The sequence below is a fragment of the Carettochelys insculpta genome, chromosome 27 (assembly GCF_033958435.1).
Source record: "Carettochelys insculpta isolate YL-2023 chromosome 27, ASM3395843v1, whole genome shotgun sequence".
Lineage (NCBI taxonomy): Eukaryota > Metazoa > Chordata > Testudines > Carettochelyidae > Carettochelys > Carettochelys insculpta.
In genome coordinates, this window is record NC_134163.1 from 7,715,140 (window position 1) to 7,727,629 (window position 12,490).

The window sequence follows — 12,490 nt, forward strand, 5'->3', positions numbered from 1 at the left end:
CCACCTTGGGCACAGCCCAGTTGGATAGTACCACCACCTGACACAAGTCCATGATGAGTCCCTCAGGCAAGATGATACATCCCTAGATGTCTTTATGGAACTCAGTTCTCCATGTTGCAGAGGCAGGGCCAGATCTGATCAGCTTGCCTGAGTTTGGGCAATGGAGAAAGGGCAGGTGATGGCGCTGGAGCCAGTGGGCTGACGGATGCTGAGAGGACCGTCTTCTTGGCAGCATATGGTCTTGTAGTCCTTGATCATGAAGCATAGGTCGACTAGCACATCCACGTGGGACGAGGATCCATCTTTTATACTGGCATTTAAGCCAGGCTGGAAATGATGACACTGGGCAGCTTCATTCCACTCAGTATCTGCTACCAAACATTCACACTCTAGCAACTGGCCAGCATCACTGCTAACCTCTGAACTGCAGCTTCAGCCACATACTCCAAGACCTCTGCCATAGCTTGAACCAAGCCTGGAATGGCTCCAGGAATGGAGGCACCACACCAGCACCTCTCCAGTAAGCAGGCTCAGGATTGGTCAGTGGGGTATATCTCTGAGTGCATCCGAAAGAGGAAACTGTGAAATTTGTCATGGCCGTTAAACTTGTCAGAGGAAGGAGCTTGGACTGCAGGGGAACGGGGCAGAGCTGGAGGTGGAGTTGCTCAAGTCTGTAGCACAACCCAGTGGTGATCCCTGGTGGAAAAATATTGGCTTTGGAGTTTCTGCCCTCTCTGGCTCAGCTCTTATGGTTTGTGCTCGGCTGTGCACAGTGTCAGAGATCAGAGCACGACAGGCTATGATTAGTGGAGGAGGGAGTGGCCTGGAGCAGGAGTGAGCAGTGAGAAATCACAGCCCAGGGTCAGAGCTGGGTTATGTGGAGAGGCAGGAACAGGATGGGCCATGACAGGTGCAGGGCTGGGAACACTATTGCTGAATGCGTGAGCAGCCACCGACCTGCTGCTGCTGGGCATAAGAATCAGTCTACTGCCTTCTCCAATTCAGTAGGGCAGACAGAGCAGCAGCCTACTACAGGCCAGCTGCACTCATCAGGTGGCCTGGAGACTGGCTCAGCTGCAGGCCTTGCTTGCAGACTGTGGGTCCTGATAACTCAGACACATGGCTGAGCAAAGGGGCATTTCTCTTAGGTCCACGGATACTCTACACAATACAGAGGCTTAAGCAGCTACAGTTCAAGATGTGTACTAGCAGTGCCTGCTGGGTTCCTGGGGAGTGTAGTTCAGATCAAGGCTCTTCCAGCCTTTGACACTCACTTCCCTCAAGGCAGCGGGGTGCTTGACTTCCACTCCCTCCAGCTCTCTTCCTGCCCTGCCTCTGCCTCTTCCCTGCTTTTCCCTCTTCCTTCGGGAGCATCTTGTGTGCTGTGAAACAGCTGTTTGTGGTGGGTGGGCAGGCAGTGCTGGGAGGGAGGGGGAAAAATTGATCAGCGGGGGCTACAGGTAGGCACTGGGGAGATTGGGTGCTGAGCACCTGGCATTTTATCTCAGTGAGTGCTCCGTGCCCAGAACACCCAGAGGCAGCTCTCATGCTTCCAGTTCAGTCCCTTGGGTGCCCTCTCCAGTCCAGGCTCTGCTCCAGCAAACAGGTATGTGTAGGGTTCCAGGCCAGGCTCAGTTAGTGTCTCTCATTGAGGCCTCTGCACTGGCTCCCTGCCCTTCCACTGCTGCCCCCAGAGCCTCACACAGACCTACCCCAACCCATGATGTTCAGCAGTCACGGCCTGCTCGACGTGTGGCTGTCCACAATTCCTGGGGCATTTCCCCAGCTCCTGCTGCCATGCAGCTTCCTCACCCAAACAAAGCCTGGCCAGGAGGAAGGGGATGTATGGTGATCAGGGGTCTGATGGGATTTGTAGGTCCCCCCTTCTCCTCTCCCTGCCCCCGCCCCCGCCCCCCCCCCGATCCAGCACACTGCCTTTTACAGAAGCTGTGTGCTCTCAGCACCTTGGGCCAGGCTTGGAAGCATTGGCAGCTCCAGACCATTGCGTGGTCTTTGTTTTCTGACTGATCTTTGGAAGTGAAATAGCTGCATTCTTCTAGCATTCGGATCAGGCTGCTGCTCCCCCGGTAGGAACTTCAGGTCCTGCTGGTGCAATTCTATACTGCAGACCAGTCTCTCATGACAGTGACAGAATGGCACAGTGCAGGCTGCCAGGCTCCCATGCCATCTTCTAAATCAGCACCTAAGTAAGGGGAGAGCAGAACAACTCTGTCCAAGAATCAGGTGCATTATATACGTCTGCTATTCACATGGTGTGGTGGAGTGAATATCCCTCACCGAACAGTCTCTTGGTGGCTGTCTCAGAACTGTGGACTCCCATTTAACACAGTACAGACCCAAGTTAAGGAAACTAGAATGTAACCCCCCAAGCTCCAACGAAGTCAGTTTGACAAGCTCAGGGAGCGAGGAAAGTAGGAGTTACAGTAACATCCTCTTCATAACTTCTCCAGTGCAGGTACCCAGAGGGTAGATTCGTCATGGATGTGGGACGGGGTAGGGTGCCAGACCAGATCGGCAACTGACTTCAGTGCAAGAGCTGGTGCCGATCGTGACTCATGGCCTTCCTACTTCAAACGTGCGCCGGTTCAGTCCGCCTGATCAGTGCTTACACTCCAACCCTGTATGCCACACCAGAAGTAAAAGACAAGTTCTATGACGTGCTTAGTGCTGCCATAGCGCAAATACCTGCTCGCAAACAACTGTACATTTTGGGTGACCTACCACATGTCCTGGAAAGCATCACTTAGGTAACAGAGATTAACCAGTCATGATACCCTCAGGTACCTGTTAACAATAGGATTTTAACCCCAAATACTTTCAAAATCACAATGTCACATTTTCAATGACTGGAGCAAAGTGAGATCTTTAGGGTTGGAGGGAGTTGTTCAAAGTCCTTTGTTTTCTTGGCTGGAGACTTCTGATGGCAAAGCCAACACCATGCTCCCTGGGTTCATTTTGGGCTTTACCCTGCCAGAAAAAGATGTAGTCCTTTTCCTTTAGAGATCCCAAATCTGCAAGTCACGTCTCTTGCAGAGCAGGAATGTCAACTTGGAGCCTCTTCAGTTCCTCATCAATGACAGCGGTCTTTCGGGTGTCGCTGATGTCCTGAAGATCTTCAGTCAAACCGGTCAGCATGGTCCGCACATTCCAGCAAGCAGGCTTAAAACTTCGATGGTTTCCTTTTCTTGTTGATTTTCTTATTGGTTTGTCTGGTGCTCAAATTTCAGTCACTTGTCAGGTTTGGGAACCTTAAGCCTCACACACCCAGTGAGGCAGGTGAACTGTGGCAGGACAGTACCCTACTGCCTGGGGGCTGCCCAGTGTGAGGCGGGCGGTGACTGTCCAGTGAGATGTGATGATCTCCCCCACCGTCGAAGGCAGCCCCTGGCGCTCGTTCTCTACGCCAATCGAGCAAGAGCTTATAAGTGGTATCTCTTACCTCCCATGTTGGTTCAACGCTGTTAAGCGATGCTGGAGTACCTCTCCAGGCACGAGCCTGGGCAATTTTTTTTTTTTTGGGATCCTGGGCTGCCCAGACGCCAGTGTACCCCTCTCGGCTTTACTGATATAGTCCAAAGGAGAGGACAGCCTCTACGTCTGGTACCAGCTCAGCTGCAGGAGTTGCCGGGTCAATGCCAGAAGTTGGCACAGAATCGCCTTAGGACTCCCCTCCAGATTTTCTGTCAGGGTTTACTCCCTTAGCCTTACTGCTTCCCAGGATAACCCACAAGGCAGTGGGGCATGGAGAATATGGGTAATGATCCCACTACCTCTTGCACCTCCCTGGCACCACGTTTCCCCACAGCTCCCCAGGACCCTCCTTCCCACCCCTCTGCCTCCCATCAGCTACCATCACCCCTAGATCCCCCCTCCTCACCCTCTTACCCCCCATCCACTCCCATGTCCCCCCACCTCACCACACTGCCCCCCATCAGCTCCCATCACCCCCAGGTCCCCCCTCCCCTGGCCTCTCTGCACCCGGCCACACGCTGCTGCAGCCCCACGTCCTCCAGGAAGGTGCTGATCTCATGGCCCAGCTGTGCCCTGGGTCCCCGCCAAAGCTACCAACTCTTCTTCTGGCTGCGGCTGCCCCCGGAGCCCTACAGAGCTGCTGCGGGCCGCGCGTGCAGGGATCGCAGGACTGGGTCTGAAATCCCAGGCAATCTGAACCAGGCACATCACCACCAGCCTCCGTGGGCGCTGCCATCCGCACAGCAGTACCACACGCCCCCAAACCACATGCCCACCACCAACACCCCTCAGTCTCGCCCCCTGCCCCCCACACTTCCCCAAGCCCACCTGCATCCTGCTGCCCGCACTGCACCCTGGGGGTGGCAGATCTCTCAGCTCCGGCCAGCAGTTGGGAACGCCGCTGCCACCACCGTCTTGCTGCCCCGACCCCTGTAGAATTAACTAGCTCCCTCTAAGCTCCCTCTCAAAACTCCCTCCTGTTTGCAAGCTCCCTGGTCGCTTGCCAGCAGGATTTAAAAAGCTCTGGCCTTCCTGAGAGCCCCTCCCTCTGACTACTGCTCAGCCAATAAGCACGCAGAGTTTAGATTTCAAACCTAACCAAGGCTAACAGCTTCCAACTGCCAGCCTGAGCACACGGCCTTTCAGACAAAGACAGCTCAGCACTCCAAACACCAAACAGACAAACACAGACCCAGAACCCCCAAACCCAGACACCCACACACTCCAGAGAGCCACTTACCAGGTAGGCCTTTGAGAGCTGCAGGGGTCATGTGCTGTTCTGAATTGTGGGAGCCAAGGTGAGCTGGAAACTGGCCAACTGGGGCTGCAAGACTGTGTGCTGCCCTGTTCTCAGCACAGCACCTTTCCCCTCCTTTCCCTGGGTTCGGCACATTCAGAGAAGCACACATGGCCTCCGCAGATGGCTGCTTTGAGTGCTGCGTGGGGGCGGGCAGGTAGGGAACCTGGCTGAGGCTCTAGCTGGGCCATGGACTGGATCCTACGTCGTTTTGTAAACAAGATACTGACTCCCTGCCCCAGGGACACCTCTCTTCTGCACAACTCACATGCCCCACTAATCCCCAGGCTGCTGTTAGGCGCTCTGCCTGGGAGCAGGGCCATCCCTACCAGTAGGCAAAATACGCAGCTGCAGAGGGCACCACAAAATGCCAGCTCCAGCAGCCAGCCACGTCCCCTGCCACCCGGGTTGGCAGGCTGTGCACTTAAGGGTCATCCCTTAGGATGATTTGGGACAGGGGACCCCCCCCACACATATACTATGCACCTATTCCACCAGAGTGCATACCAGCAGCAGCAGCAGGGCTGCCCTTCACCACCCCATACTTACTGGAAGCAGGGGGAACAAAGTGACCTGGCCCTAGTCCATTGTGCTCGACTGGTTCGCAGCTGTGCCGCTCTGCTTCCCATTATTGGTGGGAGTAGGGGGTGGTTTCACCATTTCACCCCTCCCTGAAGTGACACAGCTGCAGCCCAGGGAAATAAGTCACCCCACTTCCTGCTGATGGAGATGAGTGGGAGGGGGAATGCACCACATCCCTCCTGCCCCCACAGCTCTTCCCTGGAGGGCACCACAAGCTCCCAAGTCTCAGAGGAGTAGCAATGTTAGTCTGTATCCGCAAAGTAACAGAGAGGTAGGCGTGTTAGTCTGTATTCTAACAAACAAACCAGCAGTCACTGAGTACGTTATAAATGTTTCTATAAACATTTCCAGTACAGCACTGATGGTTTTATAATACAGAGATCCAATTTGTTCTGTTAAGGACCTGAGAACATACATCCTACAACAGAGACTCTAACAGCAGATTACAAAGGGAGATATGTGAACTGGAGTTCATGCTCAAATTCAATACATTAAATCTTGACCTTAATAGAGATAGTAATTACCTCACCTATTACAATGACAGTTTGCCTACCTTAAATAGTTGTACTGATCTCAGGCAGGACACTTAGTATTTTGCACCCCTCACCCACTGCCTCACCTTCAGTTCTGTATACCTGATCTCAGTTTTTATTTCAATTTTTTTTTAAATCTCTGTTTTACAAAACTGTCAGTTCTGTACTGGACATGTCCAGATCTGAGGAAGTGAATCTGCCACACGAAAGCTCATCACCTATCAAATTATTTTGTTAATCTTTAAAGTGCGATATGACTGCTGGTTTGTTTTGTATCCGCAAAAACAGCAAGACATCCTGGGGCACCGTAGAGACTAACAGATTTTTTGGCATGTAAGCTTTCGTGGGCAAATCTGTTAGTTTGTAACGTGCCACAGGACTTCTCATTGCTTTCAGAAGCTCTCCGTCCCCTGCAGAAGGGCTGGCACTATTTGCATAGCACAGGTGCTGAGAGCCGTTGAACCAAACTGTAAACCCCATATAGAACAGAAACCACTTCAAACCAGAGGGTGCTGCAGCTCCCCCCGTACCCCCACTTCCAGCGCCAACGGGCCTGTATGGAAATGGGGGGGTGCTGCAGCCCCCCCGTACCCCCACTTCCAGCACCACCGGGCCTGTATGGAAACAGGGGGTGCTGTAGTCCCCCCCGCCACTTGCAGCGCCAACGGGCCCGTATGGAAACGGGCGTCCTGCAGCCCCGCCTACCCACCAATGTCGCCCCGGCCTGAGGGCGCTGTGGGGCGGCGGTTGAAGCCAGGATCCCACCCGCCGGTAGGAGCGCAGCTGTCCCAGCCCGGTGTCCACGCCCCTGAGTTCACCCCTCACCCACACGCGGCCTCCCTCCCTGCGCTTGCGCACTAGGGCCCAGTCCTCCGTCGCGCCCATCTCTGCGTCAGAGGTGCGACGCCGGCGGGGCCGAGGTCAGAGGTCAGTCCGTGCGGCTGGGCACGCGCCGGCGGGATGGCGGCTGCCCGCTACCTGCGCTTGTGGCGCTGCTGGCGGCCGGGGCTGCCCGGGGGCCTCTCCCCGCTCGGTCCCGCGCGGCGGCGGGTGTACGCGGCTTGCTCCGCCGGCCCGTGGGCTGCGGGCCCTCCCAGGGGCCCGGCTCCATCCCCATCCCCGCTCGCCGGCTTCAGCCTCGCCCCCCGACGGTACCTGCGCGGCCCGGGCAGCCTGGGCGCGGGCGGGGACGGGCTGGAGGGCGGCGGGGCCGAGGATGGGGAGGGCGGCGGGGCCGATCCCGGCGGGGCGCCCCCGGTCATGACGGCGCTCACCCCGCTGCTCGTCCCCGAGCGCTTCCCCAACGTGCCGCTCATCGCCGTGACGCGCAACCCCGTCTTCCCGCGCTTCATCAAGATCATCGAGGTAACGGGTCCGGCCTGGGCGGCCGCCCTCCTGCCCCCCTCTGCCCCCGTTCGAGAGCTGCTCCTCCCCGCCCCGCGCCTCGGGGCTCCGTAACCCCTGCCCGCTCACCCTCCCGTCGTTCTCCATCCCCCTTCTGTACCTGGGGTACGAGCCGCCTCCTGTTCCCGGCGGAGACATGGACTCTTTCTCCCTGCGCTGGGCCGGCCCCAGTTCATCTCGAACCCTTAGTCTGATGCATGGGGGCCCTGCTGCGGGGCATAGACTCTCCCATCTCTTTCGCACTGCCAGCTGTGAAAGACCGACTGGCCCTGAAACCTACGCCCCTGCAACCTGACTTAGACCCGGGCCCCACATTGGGCGAGAGGCGGTCTTCTGCTGGCCTGGAATTGGGATGGTGGGTAGGGGAGTTGATTGGCAAAGTAATATTAAAATGATGTCAAGTGATTTAAAAACTAATGAAAGAGTTAAACTGTAATACAGTAAACTCTTTTTTTATTTGGCATTCTATTATCTGGAACGCTCAAACAACCAGCATTTTAACCACAAGTATGTTTTAGTTACATTTGCCATAAATGTAGTATAATGAAAGTAAAGGCAAATAAATACAGCAAATACAATATAAGTTTACAGTGTCCAATACTTCTGTTGGTAAATAAAGTACATTTTTGTTTGTTTCTTAATATTTAACCTTGTTTTTCTTTAGTTTTATGCGTTGCTGGGTATACCTCTCTACTATTCAGAATAATTGATTGTCCGGTAACCTCTTGGTCTGGGGACTGCCGAATATGAAAGAATTTGCCATAGAAGGCCCTTTATTTAAATATTTCGCATGCTGTCTATATTTTCAAATATATTGATTTCAGTTACAACAGAATAAAAAGTGTACAATGGTCACTTAATTTTAAATTACAAATATTTGCACTGTAAAAACTGAAATAGTATAATTTCAGTTCACATGGTACAAGGACTGTTGTGCAATCTTTTTGTATTGGAAATTGACCTTAAAAATCTTACTTACAAAAAACTGCATTGAAAAATAATAAAATAATAATAAAACTGCAAGTCCCCTCACAGTCCTATTTCTTGTTAAGTCAGTTGCTCAGACAGAAGATAATGCTGCTGCCTCCTTGTTTACAGTGTCACCTTAAAGTGAAAGCAGGCTACTGTCTCAAGATATTTACCTTCCAGTTTGGCTAAATGACTGTGTGCCCTGTTTGTGCTTTGGCCACCATTCTAGAGGACATGCATCTATGCTGATCGGTTCTGCTGAATTGGACTGATGTTTGTGAATAACTGCCTGGTGTTGCTTTTCTCAGTTCTGAAAGCACTTCCTGGAGAATAACTTATCTGACTTGGATTTTGGAAGAAACTGCAGTCTTAAACCTTGGGTCAAGTTCCATAGTTCTCTCACGATGGCTGTGTCTACACTGCTCATAGGAATAAGGGGATTTCGAAGTTCCCGGGGTCCTTTCAAAAAGGACCCCTGTCTGGATGAGCCACGCAGCAGCGAAAAGCGGCAATTTCGAAGAGCCGTGGCTGCCAGCATGCTAATGATGTGCTGAATATGTATTTCAGTGCCTCATTAGTAATCTTTGAAATGCCATTTGCATGGCCATTTCAAAGATTTGGGCTAGTGTAGACATGGCCATTGTGTTTTGTGAAATCTGTGGTGAAAGTGTTCTTAAAATGAACAACATCCAAGACTGCTATAACGTGAAATATATATAAAATGTGGGAAAACAGAAAAGGAGACATACAATTCTCCCAAAAAGAGTTAAGTCACAAATTGAATTAATGCATTCTTTTTAATGAGTGTCCTCAATGTTGAAGCGTGTCCTCCAAAATGGTGGCGAAAGCATGAAGGAGTGGACAAATGTTTAGCATATCTGGTGTGTAAATACTTTGCAAAAATGCTGTGCAAATGCCTGTTGCCATTTTCTCATGATATTGCAAATAAGATAAGTAGTATCACAGCCTGTAAATGTGAGCAAACTTGGTTGTCTTAGTGATTGGCTGAACAAGAAGTAGGAGTGAATGGACTTGTGGGCTGTGAACTTTTACGTTGTTTTTGAGTGTAGTTATGTATCAAAAAACGTCCCTTTATAAGTTGCACTTTCAGAACAAGGAGATTGTACTACAGTACTTGTGCACGATGAATTGAAAAATACTGTTTTTGTTTATCATTTTTACAGTGTACATTTTTGTAATAAATAATATGCCTTTTGATTTTGGTTATACCACAGGCTACAGTAGGTATAACAATATTTAATACATTTCAGTTAGTAATCTATTTTTTAACTGTGATTAAAATTGCGATTTAACTTTTACAGTTGCAATTAACTTTTTATAGTTAATTGCATGAGTTAATTGTGATTAATCAGTAGCCCTAATTAAAACTCAGCCATTGCTGCATTCCAGTTATATAGAAGGTAATTGCATCCTTCTGGAGCCCACATGCTATAGATGCTGTAGCCTGGTCTGTGCACAGTTTTGGTGGTGGAGTAACTTTCAGGGTTGCTTTTTCAGGGTTGTGATTCTTTAGTATAACAGCTACCCTGGTACATCCCCCAATATGTCTGGAGTAATGGTGGAATGATGAGTCGTCATAGGGGTTCGAATACCTTATTTACCATCCCATGTGTAGTTAAAGCAGGACAACTTTTGTCTATAGGCAACCTCAGGACTGGAAGTGTTAGTGTGTATAGGCTAGTGGTGAGAGCCAGGACAACAATGAGCAGGATTTTTGGGTTCTCTTAGCAAGTTTGTGGCAGAGCAACAATGTGGTTTTAAGTAAGCCACTTCACTTCTCAGTGCCTCAATTTACTAATCTGTAAATGGGCATCAGGTGGCTAATGTCTGTAAAAGACTTTGGAATTCAAAATAAGGATAAAGTATTATTAGTACTGGAAGCCAGTTGTTCCATCGACGACATCTCTCATCTGTGTTTGTGATAGGAAGGGGATGTGTATGCATGGTCCCTATGAATGGGACATAAAAACAGGAGGCAGAGGACTTACATGGCGGTTTTTAACAATGATGGTAACTCTTCCCAGTTCCAGCTGCGCATCTTGTTTACCACTATGTAAAACCTTCACTTTGTGGCAGTCAGAGATTGCACTGTGGCTAGATCTGCCAAGTAAATTTAGGCTGCCCTTGAATGTTGGTGCTTACACTGACAATAAATCTTCTTTTCATTGTTTTCTTATTACATTAGTGATTGTGTCCTTGATTCATCCTTGGGTGCGTATGTTCAGATGACCATGATGTATTCCTGATGTCCTTAAAGAGACAGTGATTCGCATTTCCACAATTTATTGCTTTTATGTATTTAATAGAGTACACAAGTCACAGAAGTGCTCTGTGCACTTGGAGTGGAAGGTGAAGAGGTTTGCCGTGGCCCTTCGTTCCCAAGGGACTTCGTTCTGCAGCTTTGGACTGGGCCCCAAGAAAGCTCAGTTACTTCACTTTGTCTTTGCCATTTGAATTTCATCTGCCATCGTGTTGCCCAGTCATGTATCTTAGTTATGTCTCTCTGATATTCTAACTACAGAAATTTGTCATCTTTAAAATTTGCCACCTTGCTGCTCATTCCTTTTTTCAGAATTTTAGTAATATTTAAAAAGCCTGGACCTAGTATGAAACCATGTAGTACTACCCACTATTCATCTTTAACCAGGGTAAAAATCAACCAATTATTTCTATTCTTGGAAATCCAGGTTCTAGTTCAGAAGTCTCCCAACATTTTCTAAACCCCCCAAAAGCCTAGTTTATTGCAGTGTTGCCCAGCAGCCATGCTTCACGGCTGTGTGCGTTAAGCTGGTGGACCAGGAAGGACCGGAGTGGCTTGCTGGAGGTCGCAGGAAGTCTGTAGTAGAATTGGGAAGTTAGCTCAGATTAGATTTCCTAACTCAGCCCTAGTCTGTAACCACAAGACCATCCTTATTTTGTGACAGGAATGGAAAGCTTCTGGGAAGTCGGCTTCTGAATTTTTATCTAAAATTTACTGTCATCCTAGGTGAAAAATAAAAAGCTGGTGGAGCTGCTGAGGAGAAAAGTTCTGCTTTTTCAGTGAGAAAGCACCAGAGAAACCTGAGAGGGGGTGTCACTCTTGATAGTGACTCTTTTAGTTACATGCCTAGCCCTGTTCACTTTGTAATATGCCCTATTTTTGGTACAAGGCTGCTGTAGCTAGGAGAGAGGCATTTCAGCCCAACCCGTCCTCCCTGGAGCCCCCATGGTTGACAAAGAGGTGCCTCTCACCTGGCCCAGAGCTGCTGCTGTGAGACAGACCTGGGGCAACATGCCTGTTCTCCAAATCCTTCATCCCCAACCCACTCCCAGATCCTTCAGTCACAGCCTGCACCACCATCGCTGCCTCAGCCCTGAGCTGCCTCCTGCACCTCAGGCCCCTAATCCCCAGGTCCATCCCAGAGCCTGCACTCCCAGCCATTGCCTTCATCCCCCACAACCCTGAGCTCCCTTCCACGCTTCAAACACAGCCTCACCCTGGGCACAGATTGTCAGTGGGCAGAATGAATATTACGATCGGCACCAGTATGCAAGTGATGTGCAGGTCCATAAAATGTCATCCCTCTTTTCTCTTATTGGTCTGTCTCTCCTAGAAAACTAAGGGCCCACAACTTTCTGTAGTCCAAGTTCCCTTTGTTCTTCTTAGCATTGAGCTGTGTCCTCTTGTTGACATGTCTCAGACAGATATGTCTTCACAGTATTTTTATGATCTAATATTAACCTTCTGGATAACTTTGTGCAATAGTACCACTTGGCACATCTTTTCCCATAATCTTAGGACGTTAAGTTATTTCTCCGTCATTGATTTTATGTCCTCAATATTCCCTCGGTTTTTTTCAATTCCGTCTGCAGAACAAATGTTGTTACGTGCGGCAAGACGTGTGCGTGAGCACCACCAGTAGAAACACACGTTGCTGGTCATGAGTGCTCTGCTAATCAGCTGGGCAGCATTTGAATCTCTCCTGGATGGCTGCCCAAATACTCAGTTTACAGGAAACGCTGATTTCATTCCTTTTCTTCAAGGCCTAAAATAGCATAAGCAGAATCTAGTGGACCTCAGCCTATAAGCCTTGCTCTCCAGCTTGTCTTACTCATGTCTAATACTTGGTTCATCTATATACTAATTGATTAAATGCCAAATACTTACATAATCCAACAAATTAACTCTAGCGTAAAATGAATATATATTATG

The 12,490-nt window shown here is 50.1% G+C and overlaps 1 protein-coding gene across 1 annotated transcript in view; it reads left to right on the forward strand.

Moving 5' to 3' along the window:
• The first annotated feature begins 6,824 nt into the window (after positions 1-6,824).
• The window catches only part of LONP1 (lon peptidase 1, mitochondrial), a 38,034-nt gene continuing 32,368 nt past the window's right edge, over positions 6,825-12,490 (forward strand). Inside the window, exon 1 of the mRNA XM_074978252.1 lies at positions 6,825-7,269. Coding sequence (XP_074834353.1) covers positions 6,865-7,269 — 405 coding nt within the window. The 5' untranslated portion in view covers positions 6,825-6,864. The remainder of the gene's footprint in view (positions 7,270-12,490) is intronic.